Source organism: Pteronotus mesoamericanus, unplaced genomic scaffold, assembly GCF_021234165.1.
Source record: "Pteronotus mesoamericanus isolate MK-2021 breed Mesoamerican mustached bat unplaced genomic scaffold, CSHL_Meso_final contig_317, whole genome shotgun sequence".
Lineage (NCBI taxonomy): Eukaryota > Metazoa > Chordata > Mammalia > Chiroptera > Mormoopidae > Pteronotus > Pteronotus mesoamericanus.
Window position 1 is genome coordinate 3203940 of NW_026555133.1, and position 21559 is coordinate 3225498.

At 43.8% G+C, this 21559-nt stretch overlaps 1 protein-coding gene across 1 annotated transcript; it reads right to left on the reverse strand.

Moving 5' to 3' along the window:
• Positions 1–19568, reverse strand: TEKT1 (tektin 1). The gene is made up of 8 exons (XM_054575640.1): positions 19503–19568; positions 18125–18331; positions 11789–11954; positions 9548–9676; positions 8897–9040; positions 6690–6912; positions 627–823; positions 1–208 (listed from the first exon to the last, which is right to left on the reverse strand). Exons 2-8 carry the CDS (start codon positions 18312–18314, stop codon positions 1–3), a joined length of 1257 nt encoding a protein of 418 aa, XP_054431615.1. The 5' UTR covers positions 18315–18331; positions 19503–19568.
• Between the last annotated feature and the right edge of the window lie 1991 nt (positions 19569–21559).

Here is a 21559-nt window from a genome sequence, read left to right on the forward strand (position 1 = left end):
TCAGCAGACAGCCTCGGGGCAGAGGCCCCCCGCCCACTCCCCGTGGTCGTCCCCGTCCCGGAGCGGGATGGACTTCCTCATGTGCATGCACAGCACTTCGTCGATGTAGATGGTGTTCTCTTTGACCTGGATCTCCTCCTGCAGGGCGAGTTGTCTGCGATTCAGCCCTTTCAGCTCCACCTGAGCCTGGGCTAAAGTTTCCTTTAATCTAGGAGAAGGGGAAGAACATAAGGGAATCATTTATCACTCCACTTCGTTTTTTCAGGGGGGAAGAATGTATTTGTGGATTTGGTGCAAGAAGCCAAATTGATGTTCCTCCCTGTCTCCTCCTTCACATAGAGATTTCAGGGGGGTGGCCACGGGCCAGATTCACGAAATAGGCAATTCCATGAACTGCCAACATTTGAAACTGTACATTTTACCCAAACATCTGGATTGCGGCTTCTTTAGAAAAATTTAAACACTGGTACCCACTTTCTGCATGGCAGCAATTGGCTAGAGTTACAAAGGAAGCCCTTGACTGTCTTCTAGAAAGGAACCCCTCAAACATCAGCAGCGCAGAGCGCTTGTGCCAGACAGGCTTCACCCACCACAGCACGGCCTCGGCCTGTTCGCTGCCAGCCCACCTTGCAACGTTGTGGGTGATCTCATGAACCTCCTTGATCAGCCTATACTGGGCCACATCCCGACACAGCTCCACGTTAGGCCGATGTGTCCTGGTCTCCAGGCGTGTATGAGCCAACTTGGCAGGCCCTTCTTGGTCAAGGATGGCTTTTTCAAGAACTGCAACATTTTTCTCTTGGGAAGCAACCTCTTCCATGACCTTACAAAAAGAGTTAGAGTAGGTGAGGCCAGACTGTGTTCCTCAAAACCCAACAGCAGACACTCTTGGGAGGTCTCTTGGGGTCATGTAAGCTAGGAAGAAGGGACCTCGGATCTCTACCCAAGCAGGACCCCAGAATGGGTCTGATCTATCTTCCCTACAGGAATGACTGCTGGTGGGCAAGGCAACTCCCCCAACCTTAGAACCTCACAGACGGAATGTGCATGACTGGCCATTATTTCTGCATCTCCTCCCCAAATACTGGGAATTCCCTCAGCAAAGGCCGGACGCTGCCCGCCTGCCTTGGTACTGAGCACCTTCGTACCAGGTGCGGGGAGCTGCCTATTTCCTTTGCAATCCAGCCCCTAGCACCCATCCCGCTCCTGAGAAGCCTGTAGGGAGAGTGTGCGCAGTTCAGTCTGAGCTTTGTTGGTTTCTTCAAAGGCGGCTTTGTGCACAGAAAAGATTACTTAGAAGTTACTTGGGTTTTTAGATGAATATTTAACTAACATTTTTATTTCTTCCCTAAGCTTTTTTTTTTTAAAGAAAATCCTTTACATCATGAAAATTTCTAAACAGATACAAAAGTAGCTAGTATAATGAACCTTAGGTACTCATTGTCGCTTTAAGCGATGAGCAATAATACATTGTCAGTCTTGTTTCATCTATAACCCCGTCTCTCCACTCCTGCCCATTGGCTTATTTTAAAGCAATTCCCAGATATCAGTTCAGTCTCAAATACTTGAGTATGTATTTCTAAGATATAAGGACTCTTTTATCGTCTTTTAACATAACTATAATACCTTTGTGCATCTCTCACACACACACACACACGAATGAATCTTTAACATTATCTAATATCTAGTGTTCAAATTTCCCTTATTGTTCAAATTAGAATACAAATGAGGTTCGTATATTGCATTTGGTTTTCTTAAGGCTTTTCTTAACATTTCTTCAGCTTTTCTTATGTTCAGTTCACAGATACTATACTATTTTTAAATTTAGAAAACTTAACAATCACTTTAAATTGACTTTGATTAATGGTTGCTCTCCCATTTCAAGCTTAGTTAAAAATCCTTTGAATATTTATCTAAAGCAGCATTTATAAATTTGATATATATAGTATTTATAAATTTTATATAAAACTCTTAAAAACTACTTGAGTTGTCTTTTCAAACAAGGCTTTCTGAAGTTCTTAAAAGATCTTGTCAATCTAGCAAACTAGTAAAAGTGATTAATCTTAAATTCTCAAATATTTTAACTTTGTCTTCAAACTTAAAATTTCAACTCAAATCATAAGGCTAAATTATTTAATTACATATTTTGTTATTTTTTTAAAAAAAACAAGCCAAATTCCCTTAAATTTTACAAATATTTAAAATACCTTAAACACACAGACTGCTTAAAACAAAACTACTAACACTATGGGTTAAATCAGGAATCAGCAAACCATGACGGAATGCAGTCTGTTTTTGTACAAACAGTTTTTGTACAGACTGAAATGAGAATTTTTTTTAAATTAATGGACTTTAGTTTTTAGGGCAGTTTTAGATTTACAGCAGAATTGAGCAGAAGTATAGAGTTCCCATACACCCTCTCTCCCCCAACACGGTGTCCCTGTTAAGAACATCTTCTGTTAAGGTGGTGCATTTGTTACAACTAATGAACCACTATTGTAAGTATTATTATTAACTAAATGTCGTAGTTTACATCAGGGTTCAATCTTTGCGGACCCTGCGGATTTTGACGAATGCATGACACATAGCCACCATCGTCATACCGCACACAACAGTCTCGCTGCCCTGAAAACCCCTGCGCCCCTTCTCCTCCCTCCTCTCCACCCAACCCCCCCTCTGAAGCCCTGACAGCCAATGACCTTTTTACTGCTTCCACGTGTCATGTAGTTGGAATCACACAGCATGATTCATACAGTATGAATTTCAGGTTGGCTTCTCTCATTTAGTGATATGCATGGAAGTTTTCTCTATGTCTTTTTGCGGCTTGATAGCTCATATCTTTTTATCCCTGAATAATATTCTGTTGCGTGATGCAGCAGTTTGTTTATTGCCTCATCTATTGAACGGCACCTTGGCTGCTCCCAAGCTTTGGCAATTATGAATAAAGCTGCTAAACATTCACGTGCAGATCTTTGTGTGGACATAAGTTTTCAACACATTTGGGTAAGTACCAAGGAATGAGTTTGCTGAATCATATGTTTAGTTTTGTAAAAAACTGCCAAACTGTCTTCCAAAATGGCTGTGCCATTTTGCATTCCCACCAACAATGGGTGAAGTTTCATTTTGCTCTACATCCTTGCCAGCGTTTGGAATTGTCAATGTTTGGGGTTTTCTATACGTATCTCGTTGTTTTAATTTGCAATCATTAATGACATATGATGTTGAGCATCTTTTCATATGCTTAATTACCATCCGTATATCTTCTTTAGTGAGGTATCTGTTTAGATCTTTTGCCTATTTTTTCATTGGGCTGTTAGTTTTCTTATTGTTGAGTTTTGAGATTCTTTGTATGTTTTAGATAACAATGTTTTATCTGTAGCTTGTTTTTTATTCTTTTAAAAGAAGGTTTTCACATTTTAAATAGTTGAAAAAACCAAGAGAATAATACTTCATGTCATCTGAAAATTATATAAAGTTCAAATTTTAGTGTCCATAATAAAGTTTTATTGGAACACAGCCATGCTCATTCATTTACATATGGCTGTTTTTAAACTACACCAGGGTTGAGAAAGTGCAGCAGACTGTGCATGTAACACCCTCATTGCTCTGCTGTCTAGAGGGCTCCACATCCGACAACACAGCGATGACAGCTTTCTGAGTGCTCTGTGTATCCCCGTGCGGTGGCATCTTATTTTATTCTTTACCACCAGTACACGTCCATCATGTCTAAACAAGAAAAGCTGGCTTCGCGTGTTGTGCTTTTAAGGCAGAGCTAAGTGTGGATTTTGTGAATTAGATAGCAGAGCATTGTGCGTATTGAGTAATGACAGCCTGGCTGTGCCGAAAGGGCACAACATTCATTATTACCAGATTGCGTATCACCATGAGAGTCTCAACTCACAGGAAAGCAATGATCAGAAATATTGAAAGTTTAAAACAGAGTATCTCATCACTGCAGAATTTTTTAACAAAACTGAAAACGAGGCCACAATCAAAGTAAGCTTCCAAATGTCTCATCTGTCAGCCAAGCAAGGACTGCCGTTTACCAAGAGTGAGTTAATTAAAAGATGTTTGATTGCAGCAGCTGAGGAAGGGCGTCCAGAGAACATGAAGTTTTTAAGATGATTAGTCTTTCTGCAAGAATAGCTGCTTGAAGAGTTAAGGACATTGAGAACAATGTCAATAGTCAATTTAAAAACAAGGCACATGATTTTGGATGGTTTTCCTTTGCTCTTCATGAGTTGGCAGGTGTTCTGATGCTTCTTAGTTGTTTATTCCAGGAATCAGGGCTGAGTTTGAAGTGAATCAGGGCTAAAGAATCAGCCGCTATGAACAGTCTCATGAAATAACTACAGGCAAAAAGTTGATGCCTTGCCTGGTGTGGCTCAGTGGATTGAGTGCCGGCCTATGAACCAAGGGGTCACCAGTTCGATTCCCAGTCAGGGCACATGCCTGGGTTGTGGGCCAAGTCCCCAGTGTGGGGGGTGCACAAAAGGTAACCCACACATTGATGTTTCTCTCCCTCTCTTTCTCCCTCCCTTCCCCTCTCTCTAAAATATAAATATTTTTTTAAGTTGAGAAAACACTAATTCAATACAACCTAAAGTGAAACATGCTAAGAAATGTTATAGCTGATGATGGTACATATATGTGTGGAGCAGGAAATGGCTTAGTTGAATATAGTTACAAAAGTTGTAAAAATATAAGCTATTTAAAGCCTCTGGTTAGTCATTGTATTTTCATCAGAAAGTACTTTGCAGAAAATACTTGAATCTATCATGTGTCATTGAACCAGTAACATCAACAGTGAACTTCATTTGTCCTCATGGGTTAGACCATCATTAGTTCTGTGAATTTTTTTCAGAAATAGAAGCTGAATATTTTGACTTGTCCTACTACTCAGGAATTCAATGGTTTATCAGTGGCAAAATGGTCTTGTGATTTATTTTTAGCTCATGGCCAAGAATGAAATTCTCCTGAAAAAGAACCACCACCCCCCTCCAACCACTACTATAAAACACTGAATAGCTTTGCAAATTAATTTTTGCTGCAGACTTAATAATACTATATCTTAATAAATTCAACCTAAAATCACAAAGCAAGAGAGCACTAGCATGCAAAGCTGCACACACTGCGGTGAAGTCATTTCAACAACTAACGTGGTTTGAATCACAACTAACGTCAAGCCGCTGTATATACTTCCCGTGCTGTCAAAAGTTAAAACAAGCAGCAAGGCCTCTGTTCCCACACAGATGTGGAGCAGATATATTTTCCAAGTTCCAGCAGTGCTTTTTGAGGGGTGGGGAGCGGACCTCAAAGCAAACGCAAAGGAAGTTTCTGTATTTCAAAATCCACCTAATCATGCAATTGAAGAGCTTCTTCCTACCCTTCAGCAGCAAGTGATTAATCTGAAATGTAATGACACGCTAAAAGGCCAGTATCAGGAGAAGAATCTAAACAGACTCCTATAAATGCCTTCCAAGCAATGAGTATGTTCCATTAAAATCATGTGCTCACAAATAGTACTTGGCAGTACCTATTTGAATGAAAAGATATTTTCAAAGATAAAATATATAAAATCTCATTACAGATCAGCATTCACAGATGAACACTTGCAACAGATTTGATAGGAAGTACTATCACAGTGTAGCCTTCAGTTAAATTCTAGCTCGTCCTGCTTATTGTATAAATAAATCTTGTCTGACAGCTAGACTCTGGGTTCCAGGAGGGCAGGCTTTGGGAGTAGGGCAGGCCCAGGCTCTGGTCCCAAGCTGCCAGCAGTGCACCCTGCCACCCAGGGTCCCTTCCGCTCTCTACATCTCACTTTCACCAACAGTAAAATGCAACAGTTGGGTTACTGTCACCCAGTCACAGGTGAGGCACGAGGCTCAGAGAGCTTGAGGGATCTATCTGCATGAGTCACTCAGCTGGTCTGTCATGGGACTGGGTTTGGGCCCACATATCTTCAGTCCAAAGCCAGCACTTGTTCCACTGGACTCAACTCCTCAGTGTCCCTGAGTTTAGCCTGTGAAATGGTCATATATGCTCAGGACCCAGGGGTCCTTGCGGTGAGGGAGTGGGCTCATGTGGCCTCTGGAGTGGGCTCATGTGGGCTCTGCTGGTTAAATATTCAGGAACTCTGCCAGACCATTGTTAAATGGGTAGCTTGAAATCAACCATAATGAAAGTATTTACAACATGTAAACCTGCAAATTCTACACGTCAGGGACTTTTATTGACTTCTTTTTCTGAGAGCCAGTTTGCCAGCACACCACTGGATAACTGAGAGGGACAACCAGCCAGAATCCCGAAATTGCAGTTGGGTTTGGAGAAATCAGTTGCTTTCAATTCATGGAAGTTCAGAGTCATAGACAATGTCTGAGACCATAGAGTCCATCTCCCTATTTCACATAAGGAGAAACTGAGGCCCAGAGTGAGCCGCCAGAGAGGAGAGAGCCTGTTCTTTGCAGCAATGAGTGCCAAAGGAGACCCCGAGTAGGCCCGTCTCAATCCAGACCCCAAAACCCCAAAACCTGCTGCTACGATGGAGTGATGAGGCCGACCCTTCCCCCTCAGTTCACCCAGGGTCACAAGCACCAAAGGTCAGTGGCCTGGCTGAGAGGACGTCCCCGGTAGCCATGGCGAAACCTCCTCAGTGGGCTCTCCCATGTTCCCTGCAGGGAGCTCACCTTGGCCAAATGGACAGCCAGCTGGTCCCTGGCATCCTTGGTCTCCCTCAGCCCGTTCTTGAATGCTGTGTCCACCACGTCACATTGTTTGCGCAGGTCGCTGGCCGTCTGGGACAGGACTCGGTCCACCAGGGCCTTCAGCATCAGGGAGTTGTTCCTCTGCTTGTCTGCCTTCTCCAGGTTGGTGGTGGAGAAGTCCACCCAGTCTTCCAGACTCACAGAGCTGAAACAGAGCCCACGCACTCGTTCACGGCCACTGGCGCGGGGAGGGGTGGGCGGGGGCGAGCTCCTGGGAATCCCCTGGGCGTGAACCCTGCTGTACCACCAGGAGCACCTGGAATGTTTCCTCATCTCCAGGCAAAGTGCACAGTGGTCTGTCTGTGGCAACAGCTGTCACTTTGGGGAAACCTACCTACTCTGTGCCAGGCACTAGGATGGCACTTTAAAGACAGGATCTCATTTAATCACCCTGAAGGCCTAGTGAGCTAACTTGCATAACCCCCATTTTACGGATGAGGAAAACAGATGAGGCTCAGAAAGAGGAAGTAACTTGGTCAAGGTCACCCAGGTAGAGACCATCTGAGCATCAAAATAAATAATAATAGTAACAGATTATAACACACTGAATAAAATTGGAAACCATGAGTCCATACTGATATAAATAAATCACTACTTTGGTAAGGGACTGCTTTACATAACACCACTGATGAATCTCAAAATAATGCTGACTGGAGGAAAACTGACATATAAAAAATAGATAGTATATGACGCCATTTAATAATCAGAAAAGCAGACAAAGCCATTGGAAGTCAGGAATGTGGTTACCTTTGGGGAGGAAAGGGGGATACTGATCAAGGGGGAACAGGACAGGGGTCTCTCCAGTGGTGGTAATGTTTCATTTCTTGACCTGGCTGGTGGTCCCATGGCGACTGTCCCCTGGGATTAGCAGCGGCCTCTGAGATGACCCCCAGTGGCCCCTCCTCCTGGCATTCATACCCTTGTGTGTGCTTCCCTCCCCGTGAGTTGTGCGATGAACTCACTGCCTCGTTTCTCACAAACAGAAGTGATAAGATGTCATTCCTAGGATTAGGCTAATAGGAGACTGTGGCTTTTGTCTTGAGCACACTGTCTCCCTTGCTTCCTCTTGGATCACGCGCTGTGGGGGAAGCCAGCCTCCCGGTGCTGAGAGAGCCAGCGGGGCGCGGGGGAGGGAGGCTCACGTGGCAAGGCCTGCCACAACCACATGAGTCACCTGGAAGCGGGTCCCCACCCCCAACCAGTCAAGACTTCATATAAGACCACAGCCCAGAAGACGGCTTAACTACAGCCTCCTCGGATGGGAGCCAGAGGCGTTGACGAGGCAGCGCCTGGGTCCCCGGCCCACAGACACTGAGATATTTCACATGCTTCTTGTTTTCAGCTGCTAAGTTTTGAGATCACACAGTGATAATTCAATAAACTCTATGTTTATTATTATTTGTATTTTTTTACATGTATGTTTTACCTCAAAAAGAAAGTTTAAAAAGTATGCTGAGTTAGGTCTGTGATGAAATGTTAATTGAAAAAATGTAAGTTAGATGTTACAGAAAAGGAACATAGTATTATGCCATTTTTGTAAACAAAATACAATTCACCCTGGCCAGGTAGCTCAGTTGGTTAATATCATCCCAACATTCCAAGGTTGTGGGTTTGATCCCCAGTCAGAGGACATACAAGAATCAACCAATGAATTCATAAATAAGTGAAATGACAAATCAATGCTTCCTTCTCTCTTTCTCATCAATAAATAAAAATTGTGTGTGTGAGTGTATACATATGTTTATATGAACATACAGGTAATAGTGGTTATCCCTGGGGTAACATCATAAAGAGACAGAGAAAAATTATTAACTTGCTCCTTATACATTTTTAGATTCTTTCCCTTGTTAAAAAAAAGCAAATAGGTAAAAGAATAAATTTTACATGTGTAAAGATTTTATGTCCAACCCCCTTGCAGTGGGCCTCACCTGGAGAACCACAGGCCCGCCGGCCCTGGTCTCAGAGGAGCCCCCGCCCAGCCCCTGCCTCTGCCCCGATGCCTCGCCGGAGCCCCCAGCCTCCTGTCACAGTGATGGGCTCGGTCCCGCCTGCCTGTCTGAGGGGCCCTGGGACATTACAGAGCAGCGAGGAAGCCAGCGTGGCCAGGCCAGCAGTCAGGACTCACTCACTTGGGTTCAACCCTCACGACATTCTCAGAGTATCTGATGTTTGGCGAGTTGTTGGTGAGTGAGAAGCAGTTATCGTCAATGGTCAGGGCCACAAACTTGTCTTTCAAATCCTTTTCAAGATTGTACTTTGCAGCGCGGTTCAGCCTAGAAAGAGAAGGTAAAGGTGTCTCCCCCTGGAACGCCCTTTTCTTGGGAGACCCTGGGAAATGCAGCTAAAGCCAGGCCTGGTGCAGGGAGCGGAGCCTCCTCCCCCGCCTGCCATCTCCCCGCCCCTCGCCGCCGCTCCCCCCCGACCCCCGCCCCACACACAAGTAGCCAAGCCTGGGCTTCAACTTCCTCCCTCCAACGGTGACCTTCTCTGATGTCGCTGCCGCGGCACACTCTAAGCAAGAGGTCAGCCCTAGGACACCAGTTCCAGTGTCCTCCAGGTGATAATCGGGGCTGAGATCGGCCCCATCCCCACCCACCCCCACAGGGTGGCTCAGGTATGAGAGTTGTCCAGGCCTCGTCCCGAGTGTTCCCAAGACACCTCAGGTCACGGGAAGTGTCCAGAGGCGTATGAAACCCCATTGTTCCTGTGCCACGGGGCCCGGCATCTCCGGGTGCCGCCTTGTCTAGATATGCCCAGTGGGGGCGGGGAGGTGGCCATGCCTGATCTGCTCGGTCGTCTCCTCCAGGGTGCGGGTCAGCAGCGCCATCACCCCCCGGATGATCTCGGCCTCCTTCATGAGCTCCTGCTCCACTTCATCATGCACCAGGTCGATGCCGACTCGCTTCTCCCTGATCAGAGAAAGGCGGCAGGTCACCCAACAGGGGGAGGGAGGCAACGCGGTATTCGCTAACGTCTGGACGTTCAGTCTCCTGGACAATGGTTTGAGTAGCACCTATCTGTCTGGATGACATGGTGTTGGGGTGGGGGGTACACTACTTGGTGTCTTTGAGCCTTGAAAAAAAAATCCAAAATGTAGTGAAAAATTGATCGATGACCGGTCACTTCGTCTGAGACATGCCAGACAGACATTTTCCCTTCAGTTTGGACATCAGTTCTGAAGCCTTTCCCTTCTTACCTATTTTTTAGTGGAAACATTTCTTTTGGCTTAGCTTTTCAAAGACAAATGTTTCCTTCCTTCATCCTAGTTCCATTTCCTGGCAAGGACTGGAATCCAGAAAGACGCTTTAATAACAATAATAATACCAACGTAAATGTCACCCCCACCTCTGAGCACTCTCTATGTGACAGGCGTCATGCTGAGCTCTCCCTTAACTGGCGCTTTCAAGTACAGGTGAGGAAACTGAGTTTCAGTGAGGTTAAGCCCGATGTCACAGAACTGGGCATTACATGTGCTTTTAACCACTATACAACGTCACTCCCAAAATTGACCAGTCACTGCCTGATATTTTGCTCTTTTCTGCCCTGCGGGAGAGTGCTTGGGAGGGAGGCTCCACTGCTCTTCCGCTGTGTGGCCTTGGGAATGTTGTATAATCTTATCTGTGCCTTGGTTTCCTCTTCTGTGAAATGGGGATAATAATTCGTACATTACTAAGGTTGTGGCAAGGAATGAATGAGATATAAAGCAGAAATCACAGTGCCAGACACACAGTAGCACAGAATCAACTCAGCAACATCTACATTCTAATCACCCTTAGGTGTAGACTTGAGTTGAGTGGAATGTTGGCCTCTTTAATGGTGATTTTACCTTTGCTTCACAAACTCTCTAAACCTGGCTTGGGAAATTGCTGCCCAGTTTCTGCAGAGGGTCCTGCCTAAGCTCATTGAGGGCTTCCCAGCAAGAGGGAACAGCGTGGACAGAGCCACAGCGTGTTTGGGAAATCGCACACAGCTCGGCACACTAAGCACATCCCTCCTGTGGGGATGAGGAATGGGCCCGGAGAGGTCACCGTGGGCCGTCGTGAAGAGCCCTGTTTGCTAGACTAAGAAGTTTGAACTTTATCTGGAGGGTATTAGGGAACGGGGTCGCAATTTTTTAAAAATTTTTAAAAGATGAGGTGACCTGCAAAAATCTGCATTCAGAAAAGTTTACTCCAAAGCCAGGGAGAAGGAGGCACTGGATTGGAGGGGGCTATGCTGGTGGCAAGAAGGCCTGTTAGGTGCGCCACCTGGGACTGCGACAGGAGACAGGTCCGGAAGTCACCGCTGGCCCTGAGTAATCATCCTACTCACGGGACTCATGGGGAAGAAATTGGTACAAAAAGGTATGTTTGCACAGTGCTCTCTGGACAAAGTACTTCTGTGTGCCTCTGCCTATGCAGCAGACTTTTCGTCCTCTAGTAACAACCATAGTATCTGCTCTGCCTGCCCAAAATAAAGGCTCCCGTTTTCTGGTTTCTACTGGGTGGCCGTGGGACTAAGATCTGGTCAGCAGGATACAAGGAGGGATGGTGAATGCCATCCCAAATGATTCCCACTTGCTGGGAGGTAGACGTAGTGGCTCGAGCCCAGCGGCCACCTGGGACCACCAGGCGGCCATGGGAGTGAAAGCCACGTGCAGCGGAATGAGACGACCGAAAGAGCCCGGAGCCCTGACACGGTGGCACACCATGCCGGCCCTGAACCGTCTCCAGACTCCTGAAATGTGAGAGAGAAAGAAACTGTCTTATTTAAGTTCAGTGCTATTTTGCGGTTTTCTGATTACCCACAGCCAAACCTAGTCCTAACTTATATTTAAGTCGGTCAAGAGCAGAGTTTAGACATGAACCCAGTCGAGTGCTCCTTCCGCTGCCCAGCACCACGGCCTGCCGAGATAATTGCAGGCTGGGAAAGAACATGCTCATTTGCCTTATTCTAACCCACCACCCAGCACAGTCAGCTTTCACTACCCAGCATTTCATTTCTCACAACAGATGACTCATGGGGGGGCGCTTCCCTCCCACCTGTATTCCAGGCACGTCTCAGTGATGTGCAAGGGTTCTTTCAGGCTCTCCAGGGCCTTCTCCAGCCTGGTCTGATAGGCGAGCAGGTCTTCAGTCACATACACAAGCTGCTCAAGTTTGTCGTCTAACTCCTTCTTCCAGAATCTGATTTCCTCAAGTCTCTGTTCTGAAACACACGGAGAAGTTACAGCAGGGTTAACCTATTCCCAACGCAGCCATCTTTTGGATTAGAAACTTGAAGACTACTATTGCAAAACGACCCGAGACATGTTCTGTTCTTCTCAGAGCTTCTTAGGGAGGGAGGGGAGGAGGGAAGGAAAATATATCTTCTTACGTTCAACATAAATTAATTCAAAGATCATTCTGTACTCATTGATTCTAATTCTTCAATGTCCACTGGCTTTAGTGCTATCAAAGATATAAATGTATAGTGCTTGGATAGTCAAGTAGCAGTACAAGTATTAGAATTCTCTGCCTGATCCCTACCCACTCCCACTTCCTGGAAACAACCACTGAACACTTTTAGTATTTCTCCTACCATTTGATTACACCGCTGTGTGTTCTTTATCAGGTTGATCATTATCTACCAATTTTCTAGGATGAAAGGTAAGAAAGGATTTATTTGCTCTTACAAAATTTTCACAACATACTTTGCTCCTTCCATCTGCCCAATATAGTTGTATCACCATTTTGTTAAGTAATGATTTAATGCTTGTTGGTATTATTGTAAATATGTAAATGTTATAGACACCTGAACTATGATAAATTTCTTTCCTTCTACAACTTTCCATATTCTTTTGACTAACTTTTCTTCAAACTTTCTAGGAGAACTACAGCAGCCCCCCTTATCTACAGTTTTGCTTTCTATGGTTTTAGCTCCTGTAGTCAATGGAGGTCTGAAAAATAAATGGAAAAATCCAGAAAAAAATACTTTGTAGTTTTAGATTGTGCACCATTCTGAAATCTCACATGTCCTCACTGTCCCGCCTGGGATGTAAATCATCCCTTTGTCCACCGTATCCACTCTGTAAACGCTACATTAAGGTTAGTCACTTACTTAGTAGCTGTCTCAGTGATCAGATTGACCATCACGGTATCACAGCGCTTATGTTCAAGTTGCCCTTATTTTACTTAATAATGGCCCCAACGCACAAGAGTGGTAGTGATGCTGGCAATTAGGATATGCCAAGGAGAAGCCATAAAGCGCTTCCTTTCAGTGAAAAGATATGTATGTATGGGGAGAAAACAGTACACCTTCCAAAAAACGGAATTATCTTCTAGAGGGCAGGCCCCTTGTAGTACAGGCTTCCACTACTAGGTGAGTGTTCCAGGAACCCATCTGTATCAGGGCACCAGCTGGCATTGTTGTAAGAGGCTGTGTTCAGCTTCAGTGAATTTTTTTTGAAGACTCTTTCAACACATTTGCCTGTTTCATGATGGGTGATTGGTGAGTGCACCTGTCCACACAGCACTGAGTGTTCAGCAGTTTTTGACCAAACACAGCATATTCACCCTCTCTGACCTGGAGTGACTTGTCTTGTTTACCAAGATGAAAAACGTCCTCAAAGGGAAACATTTTGCCGCGGTGGAAGGGGTGAAACAAAAAAAAAAATGACAGAAACACTAAAAGGCATCAACATCGACGAGTTCAAAAACTGTTCTGAGGAGTGGAAAAAACACCTCAATAAGTGCAGGGCATCCAAAGGAGAGCACTGTGAAGGCGTCTGAAGTTTAAACATGTGAGAGTATATACACAATTTTTTATAAATAAATTCCATTTCATAAATAAATTCCATTTCATAAATAAATTCCTCCTCATACAGGGTTGGATACTATCCATAGTTTTAGGCCTCCACTGGGGGCCTAGGAACATACCCTTCATGGGTAAGGGAGGACTATTGTATAAACAGCCTCTCAATATACTCAAGCCCATCAAGTAACTGGTTGATTTTGTTTCTTTGCAGGAGACCTCCCTCCAGGAGCACTTCCTCCTCCTGCTCCAAACTCTGGCTGGACGTGTGGATATCATTCTATGACTTTGCTTCACCATCATTCTAGGAATTCCCTTCACTTTCTCATGTGTTGAAGTCCTCTTTCTTGGATTTCATTCCTTCCTTTTTCTTGGTTTCTTTGTTCAATGTGCTGAAACACATCCTTCAGGAACTTCCTAAAAAATGGATGCATGTGAGGTAAAATTTTTGAAAAATTGGAAGTCTTGCATGCCTTTATTCTACCTTATCCATCATTTGATTATATTTGGCTATATGTAAATTTATAGGTTGTAAATAATTTTCACTTAGACTTTTGATGGCATTGCTTCATTTCCTGCTAGTTTCCAAAGTTTCTATTGAGAAGTCTGATGTCATTCTCATTTCAGATTTCTTGTATGTGACCGGAAAAACTTTTAGGGATTTCTTCTCTATTTTCTTAGTATCCTAAAAGTTCACACTGGCATCAACCTTATTCGATTATTATGCCAGACACTAGGTATGCCCCCTTAACCTGAAAACCTAGGTCCTGTGGTTCTAGGAAATTTTCTCAGGAACGATTTCTTCTCCATTATCTCTGTGCTCTGTCTATAAGTCCTATTAGATATTTAGCCTCCCTTGCTTTCTACCTCTGGTATTTTTTCTCTGTTTCCTGGAGATTCTTCAGCTTTATCTTTCAGCCTTCCTTTGATTTTTAAAAGTGTTCTGCTCTCATATTTTTAATATTTAAGAACACTTTCTTGTTTTCTGACTATTCTCTTTTTTTAAGACCACTTCTCATAGTCCATGGATGCAATGTCATCTCTAAGTTTTCTGAGGATCTTGTAGTATATATATTTTTTCTTTTGCTCTGTGCATATCTGTTTCTTGGGTTTCTGTGTGTTTGATTGTTTGTTTTGGTGTCTGCCATGTTATATACAGGCTTTCCTCAAATGTCTGGTGATTTCACATACATTTATTTATTTATTTATTTATTTATTTGAAAAATAAAATGCTAAAATGCTAACTAGAAGCTCTGTCTACAGGAACAGGGTTTGTCAACAACAATGCTTTATTGTCTAAAGAAATCAGACAGCTCCAGCATTCCATCGGAGAATCACCAAATTTTATTATCTGTAGATCTTTCTTTCCAACCAGTTAGTTTCTCCATGAAGAAATCTTCCAATCCCCTCTTCAATCCCTTCCCTGAAGCTATAAGCTTGGCAACCAGTGACCTAGAAACCAGGGACTGGTAGAGTTACTGTTCAGTTAGTAGACTTTCATTGAATCCTTTTGCCTTTAGCCTTCTGCTTAGGGAAGGAGAGCCAGACCGGGGAGGGGTCTCTATGAAGATTTTCAGTCAATCTTGTTTCTAGGTGTATTCTGAATCTCCAGCTTCAGAAGTATTCAGAATTGCTTCCAATTTTGAGCATTTCAAGGTTTCTGCAGTATGAATCTGGAGCATGAATCAGCTATTTTCTCACTATCCTCTACCTATCCAGGCTTTCAGCAGGTTCTAAGTTTGTTGCTACTTGTCCTTTTGCTTTCTAGTTGCATTTATCTAGTGTTGTCCCGCCCGTCCTCACCTCATCTTTGAGGCATATTTCTCATTAATCCTTTACTACCACGTTGTTGGATTTGAAAAAGGAAAGGAAGACTAATGCACATATTCCATCCACCATGTAAACTGAAGTTGCCCACTCACATTTTGTAATTGACGTCCACCCTCACCTTGCATCTTCCTCTATGCTATTGGACCTGTCATCTCAAAGGTCACCAATAATCTTCAAGTCACCAGTTCAAATTCATTTTTGTTCAGCTCTCAGCCTCTTTGACATCTGTACAACCACTATTGTTAATGAGCACATGGATAGCTTCAATATTGGGGCAATTACAAGGAGCACTACTTTGAACATTGCAGCATATATCTTTTGTAAATATATGTTAGAATCTGTATTGGTATATACATAAAAGTGGAATATCTAGGTCTAAGTGTGTGCAATAGGTTCAGCTTCAGTGGATACTGCCAAAACTGTCCAAAGCAGTTATACTTCCAGTTATGATGTGAAAGCAGTTACGATATGAAAGCAGTGTTCACATCATAAATTTTCCAATTTATGCTTCCTCCAGTAGGAGGTAAGAGTTCCAGTTGCTCCACATCCTCTCCAGTACTTAGTACTTTTCTTTTTCTTTCCCCCCCTTTCTCTTTAACAATTCCTCCTCCTCCTCCTTCTTCCTTTTTCATTATAACCATTCTGGTGGGTATGTAATGGCATCTCAACTGTGACTTTAATTTGTACATCCCTGATGATTAATGAAGTTCAAGCACCTCTTCATATGTTCATTGGCTGTTTAGATTTTCTCACTTGTAAGATATCTGCTAAGGTTTTCCCCATTTTTTATTGACTTGTCTGCCTTTTGGTTCTCTATTTTTAAAAGTTCTTTATATATTTTGGATACAAATCCTTTGTATATTACAAATATCTTGTATACATGTAATATGAATATATAATATGAATACTCGTATACTCTGTGGGTTGCTTTTTTGGTCTCTTAATGGAGACGTTTCATAAACATAGTTTCTTCATTTTAATATAGTCTAATTTTTATTTTTTATTTTATGATTGGTTATTTTGTGTCTTAAGAAATCTTTGCCTTCTTCAAGTCATAAATATGTTCTTCACCAACAGTTTTATTGTCTTATCTTTCCTATTTAGATATGCACTCTACCTAGATTGATTTTATATGTATGTGAGGTAGGGGTCACAATATAATTTTTTCCATAATAATATCAAATGGCCCATTTATTGCCAAGACCATCTTTTCCTGCTACACTGCAGTGGGTTTGTTTCTAGACTATTATGTTCCATTGGTCAGTTTGTCTATCCTTGCCTAAACCTCACTGTTTTGATTACTATAACTTTATAATGGGTCTTAGAGACTACAGTAAATATCTTCCAGTTTTGCTCTTCAAGAGACCCACGTCCATTCTTGACCTTTTGTATTTCCATATGAATTTTAGAAGCAATTTGCCAATTTTATTTTTTAAAAAAACAAAACCTGCTGAGATTTTTTACTGTCATTGCATTAAATCTATGCAATTCCTTCCATTTCTTTCAATGACAGTTTGCATTTTTCAGTGTAGAACTCTTGCAGATCTTTTATTAGGTTAATTCCTAGATATCTGATGTTTTATAATGCCATGCTAAGTGGTTGATTTTTAAAATCAGCTAATGAATCAATGAAATTAAGTTTCAGACCTTGAAATCTTTGTTCTCATGCTTGACACTCAATTATTGTGAAAAATAAATGGTACATCCTCATTTCTAATACCCACCTATTTGCACAATTATTTAGAACGGGCCTGTGTATAGGCTAATATTAGGGGTATGGATCAACTCATCAGGAGGAGCCTAACATCGAACATTACTGACCTGAAGCAGCTTTGGTTTATTGGAGGTTGAAAAACTAGCTACCCTTAGACAGGTTTTATTCATAGGTGTTTGTTTTTTTTTTATCCTGCTCAATGTTATAAATACATTAAACCAATAGCCAACATTTAAAAAAATAGGTAAAAATTTCATCTTTCCAGATTTTCTTTTTTTAAAAATCAGACAATTTGTCAACACTGGGCCCATAATCTATCTTGGAAAAGAACTAGTTGAAATTGAGTAGCAGCTGCGTCCTTAGGTGGAGCCTGCATCTCCAGGTCCCCGCCTCCCTCACCACTCCCTGTTACCTTAGGGGGTCCTCAACCCGCTGCCCAGTCATTTTATGGACGCCTGTGTTTGTGCCCTCTGATTTATCATTGTTAGCATTTGGGAAATTTTCTGCTTATTTTTGTTTTGTTTATTTAAGGGCACTGTCCTTTGCATAGTGTTTTTAATACTGAAATCGGCAAGAGAAAATTACTCTTCCTTTAAGAATCAGCTCAAATGTTTCTCTGGGAAGTCTTTCCTACTTTTGTATCCCTTACCCCAGCACCTATCTGGTTCTGTTCTGATTATTAATGTTTGTGTCTTTCTCCTCCTCAAGCCGGGAGCCCCTAAAAAGTAGAGACACTAATACCATGTGATAGTCCCAGTACTTAGTCCATAGATGCTCTCAGATGCTCCATAAGTGTGTATCAAATCAACAAATGAATAAACCGTAGATGACCTATGGCTGAAAAACAGACTGGGTTACCACGTCTCCATCTTGGGGCAGTGAATTTAAACATAGAACCTAGAGAATTTACATTTTTCCCTTATATTTCAAGATAACACATTGCTACTCCTGAACATGAACTGCAAATGATAGCAGAGCTAAACCTGAACAGTTTCATCATCTTCAAAACACGTTCCCAAGCACACCAACCACATTGTCTCACCTAGTTTTTTGTTTACATCACTTTGAGATTTTCTTGTGGTTTTCTCAATTTCCTCCACAAGCCTCTGGCTTTCTGCCACCAGGCGTTCAGACTGGGACCTTTGGGCCTCTGCTCTGTGGTACTGGTTCTTGTTAGCAATGTGCCACTCCAAGGGCAGGAACTTGGGCGGAAGTTGTAGTAGTTTGGCCATTTGAGGTTTCCAAAGTCCTGAACAAAGGCAAACTTCTTTTAGGTTAACTGAAAGCAGTTTGTCCTTTTTTAAATGTCAATTTTAATGTGACATACATAGCAAAAAGTGCATAAACTATAATCTCGACACAGAACAAACACATCTGGGTACCTTTTAAAAATGTGCCCAGCACAGCTCTTTCCAGCCACTATTCTCCAGCCCCACCCTCACAGGGTAACGACGCTCCTGACTTTTAACACTATGAATTCGTTTTGTTGTTTTTGAACTTCATATAAATGGAATGATACAGTATGTACTCTTTTGTATCTGATTTCTTTCACTTAACATTTTGTTGGTAAGATTCATCTAAACTGTTCATATAGTTGTAGTTTGCTCATTCTCATTGCTGTGTCGTAGTATACCATGGTGTAAATATACCAAAAGTTCTCTCTCCTTTCTACTGTTTATGGATATTTGGGTTGTGTCCAGCTTGGGGCCTATCGTGAAAATGCTATGAAGATTCGCATGTCTTTTGGTGAACAGATTGGTGCATTTCTATGACTCATTAGAATTGCTGTGTCACAGGATAGTGTTCAATTTTACTGGATACTGACAGATGAACCCAGGCATGTTTTCTTTTAAAACGAACAAACGTGGTTATCTTTAAACTAGCAACTGAGTATTGAGCCTATTAGGCAGATAAAAGAATCTAAAAACTGCCCAGGACAAAGGAAAGGAGAGAACAGGAAGGGAAACACGGGAGAAGGCAGCAGGCAGAGGCCGGCAGCAACGGAAAGAGTAGTTCCCCCACCTCCCAGCACACAGCTCTGACAGGAGAACTGCCTTCCTCAGACGGGCCTAACATCTGCCCCGCCCGCATCCCTACCCTAAAATCTGAGCGCCTGCCCTGAGGGGTGTTTGGCTCCCTGACTCCCTTCAAACATCAGACCTTGACGAGGCTGAGCACCCCTGGCGACTAAGCCGGGGCAGACAACAGGGAGCCTCCCAATTTCTGCCCAGTCCAGTCCCTCCTACGGCCTCTCCCAAGTTTGAGCATGGCGTTCAATTTTAACACAAGACTCCCAGATAAATATGAGTAGCCGTCAAAGAAATCGAAATTAGACCTAAATTAGGGCTGAACCCAATGGACTTTGAGTAGGGCCGAGGGTTGCAGTGAAGGGTGGATGGGGTGGGGACAGATGTACTTACCTCGGTGGCACAAATAACTACACCAGCTCAGGTTGGGAGCCTCCTAACCCCAACTGGAACCCCCAGCTCTCGCAGAAGAGAAGGTCAACAGCGCAGTCTCCGTGGCAACCGGTGACGCGGCTCCAGGGCAAAGAGGGCGCGGTCTGCTGGGAAACAGCGTCTCCGGAAGGCTCTGCGCAGGCGCGAGTTCTACAGCCTCCAACGCAGGAGGTAAGGGATGTGGTAGCACTAGGTGCTCGGCCAAGTCAACTTATCCCGACGACGCAGGACTCCAAAAACGAAAGAGCGGCCAAAAGCCCAAGATGGGAGGCAGGAGACCTGATTAGCCATGGCCTGACCGCGGACTGGGTTACTTCGGTCCACCCTGCTCCCGCTGGGTCTCAGACTCCCCAGGTGTATACAGTAGGGACGATGCCTCAAGGTCCTCACAGCCGCAGGCAGGACCAGCACCACTAAGCCACAGAGCCGGTGCTGCAGGAAGGAGTGAGATTTCTGGGGTCATCAAGACGGGGAGGGGTACAGAAGGAGGAGGTGGGAGGGGGCGCCGAGCCCCCGGAACCAAGCCTGGTCCCTGGTCGGACGGCTGTCTCCAACCGGGGGTGGTGGCTGGACCCGGAGCTAGGAGTCCAGAGTAGTTTCTCCATCTATAAAACGAGCGGGTTGGAGCTCCCAAACTAATAGCACAGTGATCGGAATATGTACTTTATGGTTACAGTACTGGTAAAGTATTAATATGTAAAAACTAAAGGAAATACAAATTGGAAACTCTTACCTGGGTCCTCATCCACACAGAAAGTGGATATTCAAATGCCCCGCGCAGGTGGTAGACCCACCATCCTCACACCAGCCAGTCAAAAGCAAACTTCCCTCCGAAGTCAACCAATCAGAGGAGGTTTTGCCTCAAAGCCCGCCCCCTTCTCAGGCCATAAAAAGCATCCTGAAGAGTCTCAAAGCTTCGCGTATATTAAACACCACGCCTGTCCGACAGCGTGAGGAGGAACTAGTATTGCATATTCATATTCCCCGCCCCTCAGCGAAACAGCTAATTAGGGAGCGTGGTTAGGCTGGCTCGCACCCGCATTCTCACGCTTTGAAGTTGGGGTTCAGGGTGCCGTGTCCGGATTTCCCACCTTGGGAAGCCGAGCCACCAGGAACGGGCGCGCGTCCCGTCTCAGCAGTGATATAGCACGGACACCTACAGAAGTTGGTCCGGCTCCCTGTGCGGGCCTGCGGGCAGGTGCCGGCTGGGGCCGGGGGCGGGGGATGGGGGGTGGACAAGGGAGGAAGGTGGGGCGTCCTCTCCTGTTGAGGCTATTAACAGGCGGCGGCGTAATGGCTGGCGCGAGCTAACCCAGAATGACCTCTGAGGTTTCCTGAGCAGGCCCTACCTTGGAGGCCAGACCCTGGGGTCGCCCCCCAATTGACAGAAGGGGAAATTTCTTTGAACTGTTAGAAACGTGATAGAATTGGCAAAAATGCACGAAAATAGCTATATGAGTTATAATCTTAGATCACCATTGTATTTTGTGTCAGTATGCAAATTTAATCTTTCCCACACGAGGTGGGTGGGTGGGAGAGTGGCTGATAGAAAAAACCTCGAGACCCTCCACCCAAGAACTAAGGCTGAGAGTTGTCAAATCGCCTCTTCTCAGCTGGCGTTCTGCCCCCAGAAAGTTCTAAACTTGGATGGCGTTGCACCTCTTTCCTGGTATGCTTAAAAAAAACCAAAACACCTCTTCCTTCAGCTATTTATTCTGGAGTTTAAGTGTAATTGACAGTATTTGAAAATATTTTCAAAAGAAAAAAGTTATTTTTCATACACACAGCCTTACATAGGCCAGCAAAGGAATGCATCCAACAGAGGAAGTATGGAACAACTTATAACCTGTTATCAGTAATTGCTTAGTGTCTGTCTGGCACCAGGATATGGGTGAATGAAATGTAAAACAGTTATCCAGCGCAGAGCTTAGAATTGGCTATATTATTCAGCACAACCGAAGCTTGTATTCAACATAGAAATACTCAAGTAAGGTACATTGAAGTTTTTAAGTGATTTT